At 44.7% G+C, this 12163-nt stretch overlaps 1 protein-coding gene across 1 annotated transcript; it reads right to left on the bottom strand.

The window, feature by feature from the left end:
- Nucleotides 1–1500: 1500 nt before the first annotated feature.
- LOC123411084 lies at nt 1501–7271 on the bottom strand. Its single transcript, XM_045104006.1, has 5 exons — nt 6760–7271; nt 4164–4345; nt 3986–4066; nt 2619–2675; nt 1501–1908 (listed from the first exon to the last, which is right to left on the bottom strand). The coding sequence occupies exons 1-3, from the start codon at nt 7136–7138 to the stop codon at nt 3998–4000; spliced, it is 630 nt and encodes a 209-aa protein (XP_044959941.1). The 5' UTR covers nt 7139–7271; the 3' UTR covers nt 1501–1908; nt 2619–2675; nt 3986–3997.
- Nucleotides 7272–12163: the final 4892 nt, after the last annotated feature.

The raw sequence follows: 12163 nt of genomic DNA, 5'->3' as shown, positions 1-12163 counted from the left end.
TTGCCTTCATCGCAATAGAAAAATATTTTCACTTGTTTCATAAGCGGCAATCTCTTGCTTCCATCGATTATAAAATTGCTTCCATCCAAATAATAATTTGTGGTGCAAACGGAATGATCTTTTCATACAAATGAATTATTTTTCCTTGCAAAGAAACACGTGGAAGCACAACATGAATGATGAAGCATTGAACATATTAATCCAGTCTCAACAAAGATTTAAAAATCTATTTTCCAACAAGAGTAAAATACTATTACAACACTATTTTTATTTCGTCATGATCGACATAACGGCAGGCGCTAGACAGTCTTATCATGACAAGATCCATGTGCCATGAGTTGTACATATAACCGACAACTTAGAATAGTGCCTTGTTGTTCTTGCACTCAACTCATTACATATAATCGGGAATCTGTATAACTGAAGCATTCTGTGAGAAAGAAGGGAGCACACAAGTCATTGACTCATACAAAAATTCACTAGAAGAAGCAAAATAGTTGTATAATAAAATGCACAAACAGAAGCAGTACTAGTAATGGTTGAATCAGAAAGTAATAGTGATTGAAGCATACATTAATCTGATGATGATTGAAGAAAATGTCTATTCAATAGAAGTAGCACACTGTTACAATGGTTGAAGCCAAAAAAATCATTACCATAGAGTCATTACCAATTTTCTTTTGCCAGTGAAAGCAATCTTCTATCTCAAAAGAAGCAAAAAATATCTATGTGTGGATGCATTATGGTAAGAAGCACAAAAAGAGTAAACTTGAATCATAAGTTCATAACTACGATTACTTGGAACCTTGAAAAGATAAAAAAGGAACAAGCTAAAAATGCCACCTAGGGAGGCATATTTGAGTCATGTACTTACAAATTTCAAAGAAATTGGACTAGTCTTTTAGTGATTAATAATTAAAGTTATAATATAGAGGAGATATAACACAGATCTCACGAAAAAATGTGCTAGGAGTCACTAGTAATACAGGAATTAAAAGGCATCAAAATACACTACAAGAAATATGATCGATAATGACCCACCATTTTGGTCAAAGAATCGTCATTGGTATCATGTTACGACCTTTTTTTGACCAAATTTAGAGGGTCAACTGTTGGTCGTCAAGAACGAACAACCATGACCTTTTCAGTATTTTGGTCAAGTATTCTTTGACCAAAAAACTTAGGTCATAAAATCTTTGACCATTTTTTTGGTCATTACATGTGTACCTGAACCACGTAGGAGATGACATGGCATCAACCACGTGGCTAAGCTGATGTTGTGGCAGATCACCAATGACTGAAAAATAAGGTCACAATTTTACTAGCCCAATCCAAATCGGACACCTAAATGGGCCAGGCCCAACAATTAAGATCAATATTTGATATTTCAGCCCATTACTATTTTTATCTAGGACCAGGCCTTATTTTTACACAATTTGCATACACTATGCATCGTAGATAATTCCGACGAAAAAAAATTATGTTAAGTAGTCCCGATCATTTAAGCAATAAGCATCATTGCAGAAACTTTACAAACATGCACCACATAAAATAGTTCGGCCTTCAACTCCACTACAAATCCAGTTACAATGAAGCTTCATCATTGTTACAACTCCATTCCTAGAACCTAGTAACTATTACTAAAATGAGCACATAAAGAGAATGAAAGGTGCAATGAAGCTTCATCTCAGTCAAACATGTTACAATGACTAACAGTTAACTGGTCCTACATTACATTGTGAAATGAGCACAATATGTGATTTGACTTGTAACTATATTCATGTGTGTATACTAAGTGTAGGTGATACAATTAAAGCCCCAGCTGCCATATCTTCTTTACTGCTCCGGAGGAACGAAGGAACATGTGTAGCAGTCTCCATTATCTTCCCAGGCCAGGCCGATAAATTTCTGAGATGGAGATAAGGCAAAAAAACTGTTATCACGGGTCAGGAATTATGTTCAGTATCTCCTGCAAAGCATCCCAACAGGGTTGATAAAATATATGTAAAAGTGATCCTCAATGTCTATTTCTCAAACAGAAAGTACTACAGGATCAAGATTTAATTAGACATGGACAAAACGCTTTAGAAGCCTATGTTCTTCATATGAGAGAACATCAGATGCTACTTCCAGCTCTTCAAAATCACTGAAACTGGGCACAGTAAGATGATTTAAGTTGTACTGTTCTGGACTCGTGAGCCAAAGGGACCGATCAACTCAACTAGACACCACAGTAAACTTGCATTGTTACCCCTATATGGTTTCCTGCAGTTCTTCCACATGACATAATTTTCAGCATTATGTTGTTTAAATGACCCAATAGCTATCTATATGCAGAGCTCTAATTTCTTCTTCTGCCATCTTTTTAACCCAACATTCTATGAAGGACCTGATATTAAAATTAAAATATTAGCCAAAGAACAGTTTTGTGTTTCTCCCCTTGCCACTCTTGTATCATATAAAGCCTGAACTTCTTGAAGTATTACGTTTGATTGTCACATTTATACGAGAAAACAACTAAAACAGGTAGTGATACAACTTTGATCACGGCAAAAAAAAGTGTAAAACATCTAAACTTAACTTAGAAACGATTAGGGAAGCATGAAAATTCTGAATACCTTTGAACTGAAGGAACCATTTTCTTTGGGGACGCCCTGGAATATGCTTTATGTATCCTGCACATTTCATAGGCAATGAGTTGAGCAAGCACAGGGAAAAATATATAACTACTTCAAGAAAATGTCTAGCCATCTCCTGGTAGTTTTGCAAAGGCGCAAAACCAAAGCAGTGACATGATCAATCAAGCAAGCAAATGCAAGCAGTGGACTAAGGTTACATACAGATAGGACGTGGATACTCGCTAAACAAACACTTGGCTTAACCCGTGAAGCTATAATTTAACTAATGGAATGGCATTAGTAAGCATCTGGTTTTTGTAGTTTAGGTGGCTCCATATATTCAGTATTTCACAGACTGCATTTCAATACCGCACCTACTAAGCTGAACTTTTTTTAAAATGTCTACGGGTGGCGACTGCCCGCCTGAACGATTTCCATTAAATTGCTTACACGATCAATAATTTCTTTACAGGGAGTTTTACACAGAGGGGGGTAACCCTATGGGAAAAACACACAAAGAAAATAAGCTACAGCAATGTGGAGAAGTTTTTGACCCAGGCCTGGAGAATTGTTTTACAAATGGATCGGGAGCAGCGGCACCTCCCATTATTGATGGGGTTTGTTGCCGTGTGCTTACAGAGAACTTGAGAATTGACAGGTAGTAGTCATTAATCTCATCATATGATCTAATTTCTAAGGAACTAAATAAACCAGTATACAAAATTCAAAAACAGCTACACTAGCAGAAACATACTAAAGGACCTAAAACTAGAGCAGATCAAATGAATGACCGAACAGAACAGCATAACAAGTCAGTAAGACACAGCCTTTCTGGATGCTAGGTTTTGGACGATACGGAACATTATTTGTAATCGTGGGCACTGTTTTCCTACCAGCTGCCCGACTTGCAAAACCAACGAGGCAAGGGAAGATGGTTGGCACAGATCAGGTCCTACCGCTTATACAATGGGTTGAAAGCCTTGATAAGTTTTAGTGGGCTTTGCACTGAACGCGCATAAGGTCCAAGTATCAGTGTGAATCAAACTATTCTCTAGCACATATAAACCTTTAGGAGTATATATTATTATATGTTTCAAAAGGGATAGAAAACTCCAGGAATAGTCCTAAAAAAATTTGCATTCAAAATGCATAGTTGGATTCACATTTTGATTTATTGTAATGACTATGGTAAGTCTGTTACTACAAATAAGTGTATATGAGAAATTAGATAGATGAGCAAATTGATACAAGTGATGTGCAAAATATGTCTTCATTATTTCAATACTTAAATAACTTTATACCTTTGAAAACTATATCTACGGTGCCGTGATAGTGCTGTGCAAATGATTAAATTAAGAATTGATTACCCAGTTGTGCAGTCATTGCTCTGTTCTTCTATAAAGTAACCACAATGAGCGGCATCCAGAATCTTGTTCTTTGCTTGAGATCTGCTGCAACACATGAACATCAGTATTAAACCACAGAATTAGAACGATTAATAATTGTACAAATACTGGAAGATTCTGATCGGCCGGCAACCTTCACCTGACGACACAGAACAGAACCGATCCGCCGCTGATCTCCGGCGTGCATAACACATGACATCCGGACCTCCTCCTTATGAAAGCTCTTGCGGTTCATCTGCACATGTCTGGTAGTCAGACGAGAAGGCGGCGCCTGCTGCGTGCGTGATGGAGAATTGGGATGGATGTGTTTGTTTCTTATTCCTGCGAGTCAACGCGTGAGTTACGGGCTTACGGCGATGGAAACCAGGATAACTCCTACTACTACGACAATGCATATATCTCCTACTACTCACTACGGGAATCAGGTAATTTGCCGTCTTTGAAGATCTTTGCCGTCAGCTTTTCATCGTGGATGACAGCAAAGACCATTTTTGCCGTCTATAATAAAAAACTGTTGACGTCAAAGAATGACTGATGGTAAAGACATATTTTGCCGTCTGTAGTAAAAATTGCTGACGGCAAAGGAATATTTTGCTGTCTGTAATAGAAATAGATGACGGCAAAAATATTTTGCCGTCTGTGATAAAAACAGATGACGGCAAAGACAGATTTTGTCGTCTGTAATAGAAACAGATGACGGCAAAGACAGATTTTGCCATCTGTGATCAAAAGAGATGACGGCAAAGACAGATTTTGCCGTCTGTAATAGAAACAGATGACGGCAAAGGCAAATTTTGCCGTCTGTACTAAAAACTGATGACGGCAAAGAAGAAGCACACCACACGGATTCCTCTCGTGGATCGATGACATGGCATCATCCACACCGCACACACATTCCCACAGCACCACCATATGGATCCCCACCCCACCAGCCCACCCACCCACATCCCCACCCCACCTCATGTCTCCATCAACCACCCCACCGACCCACCCCACCTCACGTCTTCCCTCACGCACGAATGATGTGGATCTAGATCGATCTCTTCCCCCCACCCCACCACGCTCCCTCCACCTCACGTCTACGGCGACCTGGACTCTCGTCGCCGCCACCCCCGCGCCGACCACCCACCACCCGTACCTCCGACGCCCACCGCCCCCTCCCTCTGGTGCCCGACCACCCACCTCTACCACCGACGCACCACCACCCACGCTCCTGATCAGGTCGCCGGCGGCGGCGCCCCCACCCCTTGCGCCCACCACCCTGGCAGCGGCAAGCGAGGCCGACGGATGGTGCGGGAGGCCGGCGCTGACAGGCCGGATTGCTGGTGCGCGGGCTGGTGACTGGCGCACACAGGGAGACATGGCTGGGGGCGATGGCATGCGGGCCGCCTGGCACCTCCCACCTCCGGCGTGCTCGTCACATCGCCCGCCTCGACGCGTCGCCGGCATCCGTCTCCTTTGGTCTCCTCTTCCTCACTATCTCCCTTCTCTCGATCTGCAGGACTCCTCCTCGGCTGCTCTCCTCTGCAGGCGGCGGACATGGGTTGACGGAGTGGGCAAGGTCCAATGGATCCGGGATTCCGCGACCAGATCCAACGGCCGCCGCTGCACTTCCCCACCGGTCGCCCCCACCGGCCGCCGCCACGGGCGAGGGTGGTGGCCAGGTGGGCCAGCGGCTCAAGCGGGCGTTTCGTGCTTGCGAGCATGGCTCGGGGAGCTGGGTCAGGTGGCCATGGATCCTCCTCCTTCCTGCCGGGGCACCTCCCATCCTTCCTGCCGGGGTACCTCCACTCCTCCGTCCACCTCGTCGGCCCCTTGTGTGCTAGCGGCACAGAACTCGCCTCCCCGGTCGCGCAGAACCCTCCACTTCCGGCGGCGAGTGTGTTATTGTTCTTCTGTGTGAAATAATGAGCGACAATGGATGTTGAAATATACTAGTAGTATTTTGTTTCTTGCATCAGTGAGCGATGGATGTAATGTGTAAATCTGGCTCTCTCTTGTAATATTTGTTCGTTCTTAATACTATTGGTTGTGAAATCTCAATGGAAGATTTTGTCTACGCCTTCGACCATTTACTCATGCCTCTCTCGTGGATTGTTATTTATATTTCTTAAGTAAACAAACAAAATTGCCGTCTAGTATTAGCAACAGATGACGGCAAACATTTTTTTTTGCCGTCTGGCATTTTGGTCCGGCTGACGGCAAAAAATTGACGCCGTCCGTTAGTGGGAGGTTCTGTCAGAGTGCTTTTTTTGCCGTCTATCTTATAATAGATGACGGCAAAGCGTTTGTACTAACGGCAATAATTTTGCCGTCTTCCGGAACAAATGCTGACAGTAAAAATTTCCTTTGCGGGCACATGGGCTGACGACATTGTTTGCCGTCATGGGCTGACGGCAAAATTGTTGCCGTCTGTAATTCTTTCTTTGCCGTATGTACACTCGTGATGGCAAAATGCCCGATTCCTGTAGTGACTTGAGCAATGGGCCAGTACTGCAGTCGTAAATCATAGGCCTCCGACCAACAAAAATCATAGGCCTAATACAAAGAAATACTACATACATACTTGGGGAGGACGGAGTGGCTAACAAAAAACAAAAGCAATTAAATACATGCACAACATCGATCCAGCCTGGACAACAGTCAATGTAAAAGGAAGGAGTAATCAACAATTCAACGAGATTTTGAGTGGCCTAATGGAGACAGAGGACAGGGAGAGGGAACATGGAAATTACCAGCTTGTTGACGTAGCATTCTGGGGAGGAGGAGCACTCGGGGCGGGGTTAACAGGCCTGGCACTACTAGCATGGAGGAACGGATCTTGGCCTGGCCAACAATGGAGAAGAGAGGGAGAAATCGCTGGGAGAGAGCGCCAGATCTGGCGGTCCCGGGCAAACACGACACTGAGTCCACCCAGATCTTGGAGATGCTAAAGGCGGCGGCGACATCGGTGACATGCTGCATCGACCGGGAGGTCTTGTAAGAGAATTTGGTGAGGAAGAGATGTTGGATGTTGGGGACGAGACCAGCCAGATCTGGCGTTGTCCCAACGGCACAAGCACCGACGCCATCTTTTGGAGGCACAGGTGGCGGCGTCCTTAATGACGCGAGCATCGGAGGTATCGCAGGCGGCGGCTTCTCCTCGACGGCACGACTAGCGGGTGATTCCTCCTCTACGAGATGGTGGGTGTTGGAGCGGTGTTTGGGACGGAGATCCTGGGGTTTGGCGATTTGGGGGTGAATCAGAAGAATTGGCGGCGCTACACAAATGGATAGGATTACTAAGCTTGTCCACTGGGGATTTTTTACCAAAATACCCTTAATGTGGGGAGGTGTCCTTTTGTGCGACGAGGACAAATGAGACAATGCCACTCAAAACTGTGTGAGCGCCAAAAATTGGTGTGCGTTCGCGGGCAAGCTCGGGGGGTGTTAGCGCTATGAAAATTTTGAACTTTTTTTAGTTGAAATTTTGGCGAACAACGAAATATGGGTTTATACGCATTCAAATTGAAAAGATAAATCAAAAACTTGTCAAATATTTTTGAAACGTTTGGCTAGGTAAAAGCACATATGCCGTATTCCGAGCAAAAAACAAAAGAATCAATACTATATAAATTCCACTATCCATTGCCATATAGTTGCACTTTTGTTTATTTTTTTTCTCAAAATAAGACATAGCTCATTTCATCCGGAAACTTTATACGTGAGTACTATGATAGCTATGTTTGTCGCCAAAAAAATCATTCTTTTATTTAAATTTTTACCCATTATGCTTAATCGAGTACGCCTACACCCATATTCCAAAAAATCCGCATCGAAAGTTTCAACATTATTAACAAGTATCTCAACTAAGTCCTTCGCAAAAAGTTTTTCCAATCTAAAATATGTAATTCATCTTATTATACATTGTCGAAAATGTTTAAAAAAAATATTGATATACATTTTACCAAACTTTATAAAAATATGAAATATTAGATTGAATCAATATCATATGACTCGTTCAGATCTAAATTACCATCGAGTCGTTGGGACCTTTTAGCAAGTCTCACATAAAAGGTGGGTTAGCAGGTCAATAGGTTAGACGGTCCCACATTTAAAATTTGTTAGTGTATCCACTTGGATCATCAAGTCAATATGTCGGTCCCGTTATTCACGTAGTTCCAGTCAGCTCCATTCATGTATATGAACATATCAATTGGTCATCTGAACTTCAAATAAAGGTATGCACAATGGTACTTATTTTAATGACCATTTCAGATGATTGAGTATTGACCTTTTTGACATAGATGGTCGTTACATTATAGGGTTTGAACATAGAAAAACTCTCCCTAGCCATTTTGTGAATTTTGGTCATAGATTTATGACCAATTTGACCACCGTCAATTTTTTTGTCATGAATGAGTGTTTTCCTTGTAGTGATAGGATGATACAAACGCTATCAGACAAGGATGGGTGGGGAATCCCGTGGAACTACACTCGTGTCGGCCTCATTCCCCAACCGAGATGATGCTTCGGCAAGGTGGATCACAGGCCAAAACTACAGCTGAAGGGTGATACGTCTCCAACGTATCTATAATTTTTTATGGTTCCATGCTATTATCTTGTCAAACTTTGGATGTTTTGTATGCCTTTTATATCATTTTTGGGACTAACTTATTAACTCAGTGCCAAGTGCCAGTTCCTGTTTTTTCCATGTTTTTGACCCTTTTCAGAGGAGGATTTTAAACGGTGTCCAAACGGAATAAAACTTCCGAAAAGATTTTTTCCGGAATAGAAGATATGCACGGGACTTGAGAACCAAGGCAGAGGCCACCAGGGGACTCCACAAGCCCCCTAGGAGAGGCCAGGGGGGCCCGCGCCTAGCAGGCTTGTGGGCCCCCTGTGGCTCGTCTGCCCTACCTCTTCCGCCTAAAAATTCTTGAAAAATCCAAAACTGTGCGAGAGATCCACGAAAATACTTTTCCGCCGCCGCAAGCTTCTGTCTCCGCAAGATCCCATCTGGGACACGTTCTGGTGCCCTGCCGGAGGGGGGATTCGGATATGGAGGGCTTCTTCATCAACACCATGACCTCTCCGATGATGCGTGAGTAGTTCACCATAGACCTTCGGGTCCATAGCTAGTAGCTAGATGGCTTCTTCTCTCTCTTGGATCTTCAATACAAAGTTCTCCATGATCTTCATGGAGATCTATCCGATGTAATATTCTTTTGCGGTGTGTTTGTCGATATCCGATGAATTGTGAATTTATGATCAAATTATCTATGAATCTTATTTGAGTTTCTTCTGATCTCTTATAGGCATGATTTCATATCCTTGTAATTCTCTTCGATTTGTGGGTTTTGTTTGGCCAACCTGATCTATGATTCTTGCAATGGGAGAAGTGCTTGGTTTTGGGTTCATACCGTGCGGTGACCTCACCCAGTGACAGAAGGGGTAGCGAGGCACGCATCGTGTTGTTTCCATCAAGGGTAAAAAGATGGAGTTTACATCATTGGTTTGAGTTTATCCCTCTACATCATGTCATCTTGCCTAAGGCGTTACTCTGTTCATCATGAACTCGATACACTAGATGCATGCTGGATAGCGGTCGATGTGTGGAGTAATAGTAGTAGATGCAGAAAGTATCGGTCTACTTGTCTGGGATGTGATGCCTATATGTATGATCATTGCCTTAGATATCATCATGACTTTGCGAGGTTCTATCAATTGCTCGACAGTAATTTGTTCACCCATCGTAATATTTGCTATTTTGAGAGAAGCCTCTAGTGAACACTATGGCCCCCGGGTCTACTTCACACCATATTTTCAGCCTTGCACTTTTACTTGGTTGCACTTTCCGCCTTCAGATCTCACTTTGCAATCAATCTTGAAGGGATTGATAACCCCTTTATAGCATTGGGTGCAAGCTCGTTTGTGTTTGCGCAGGTACTCTGGACACTTGGCTCGATTCTCCTACTGGATTAATACCTTGGTTCTCAAACTGAGGGAAATACTTACTGCTCCTGTGCTGCATCACCCTTTCCTATTCAAGGGAAAAACCAATGCAAGCTCAAGAGGTAGCAAAGGGCAGGGCGATCCCGGTGGAGTTAAGCACGATGGTGAGGAAAGTTACAACCTTGCCGGTAAAAAACAGTACCTACCAACCCCGTGTGTCGCCGGATGGCATGACACACTTGCCAGGTAGAGCGGACGCTGAAGATGGGCAGGTCAGGAACTTGTGTAGTGGGAGAGAGCAGGGGCGGATACAGCCTACAGGCATGGCAAGCTCCGCCCTGAGTATGGACGGGAAGTAGAGATGGGAAGAGCTGATTTGGGGTGATTAATTCGGGGCGAGATTACGGGTGTGGAGCAAAAGACCGGGTTGTTTGTGGGCTTCTCGCGCATGACTCGAGCCTCTCAGCCATGGGATCAAATTAGGAATAGACGACATGCAACTTCTCTGACGAATGCTATTGCATCAAACGTTTGTAGGTAAGTGTTTCCCTTTCTTAAAATCTCCTTAAACGTTCACACAGATCGCTCGATCACAAAAAATCGACGCACACGGTCCTTTCGAACCGGCCTCAAACGTCCGTGCTGACCGGCACCCCCATTTCCAGCCTAAATATGGGGCGGAAATGGGGGCGTCAGGGCACGCTCGCCACGTCAGACCCGACATCCCGACCCAATCTTAAATTGCACCAGTTCCCACAAACCCTTCCTCCTCTTCCAGCCATCTTCCAACATTTCCCGCGTTCGACCGCTCGCCGTCCGGCACCCTTGCCCCACATCCTCACCACCCACCCCGATCAGCCGCCGTGATGTTTTCCACCCCGTCCCCGACCACCGCGACGGAGACGCAGTCCGCCTCGTCCGTCGGCGGCTCTTCCTCCGCTTTGTCTTACAAGCCGGAGAACATCACCTGTGAGATGCGCCGTCGCCGGTAGCTACAGAGGGAGACAGAGTTGGAGGCACAGGTACATGCAGGCGTCGTCGAGGAGATGTCTCCTCTGACACGCCGGGCTCCCCGCACCCCATCCATGCAAGCCCCGACGCGGATTGTGCTGTCTGGCACCGTCGAGATCAAGGAGGGGGATGAGATGGCCGGCTGGACCCTTCAGGAGAGCTTCCCCGCCATGCAACAGTCGTAAGTCCATGAGCGTGAGTCCCCGCAGCTCGTTCAGGAGCGTGTAAGAACGGGCAACCCCACCGTCCGGGTTGCACTTGACATGTTCGACGAAATGTCTCAACAAGGCCGGGTAAGTTTGCTCTTGTCTGATCTAATGATTAATGTTTCGTATAGTTCACTAGTTTGCACAAGATGATTTCTTGCAAACCATGAACGTGTAGGACATTGTTGGCAAGTATGATCAATGAGAATGAAGATCCGGCCCATGTGAAATACGAAATGGAGGAGACGTGCACATTTGTATTAGATGATCGACATGCATGACTTTGTATGGATTTGAGAGTCCGGATATGAGGTATGTTGATGCACGGATTGTAATATGAGGGGCCGTCTGGATGCGTCCGCAGACGTATCCATGCGCGTACGCGGACGTATATAGTGTCGGATTTGACCAGTGTGACTGTAGATGCTTTTAGGACGACTCCAACGGAGTAAATTACATGAAATCATAACTTTTAAGGCAAGGTTTGCGAAAAACACTATGTTACAATTTATTTTCTTAGAAAACAACACGTGCGTAATGGTTTTGTAAAAACCACTGATCGACTGATCTGACTGTGTTAAGTGAGTTTTTGACAGGTGTGGCCTTTTTTTCCTACATGGCGCAACTTTTTGTGCCAGATGGGTTTAAATCTAAAATTATAAACTAGACCCTATAATTTTAGATAGACACCCCTATATCAAAAATGAACCTACTTTTCGTTCTGAAGCAGGTCGGCGACACGTTGCCCGACCTATCGGCTGCAGTGGCTGCAGAACGCCGTCGCTGGCATCAGCCTCGATCTGGACGGTTTTTGGTCGCTCGCCAGCGTTTCGTAGCCACGGCCGCAAGCAAGTCTCTCGAGCTCGTCCCGGCCATGGAGGCGTTCCAGCGGTGGTTCGAGGACTCCACTTCCGTCGTGCTCCCTTATGTGCTGGCCATCGCCGCGGTCGTCGGAGCGTCGAGGAACGGCAGGCTGCCCCTGCTCTTC

This window comes from Hordeum vulgare, chromosome 1H (assembly GCF_904849725.1).
Source record: "Hordeum vulgare subsp. vulgare chromosome 1H, MorexV3_pseudomolecules_assembly, whole genome shotgun sequence".
Lineage (NCBI taxonomy): Eukaryota > Viridiplantae > Streptophyta > Magnoliopsida > Poales > Poaceae > Hordeum > Hordeum vulgare.
This window is presented reverse-complemented; position numbering and strand designations above follow the sequence as displayed.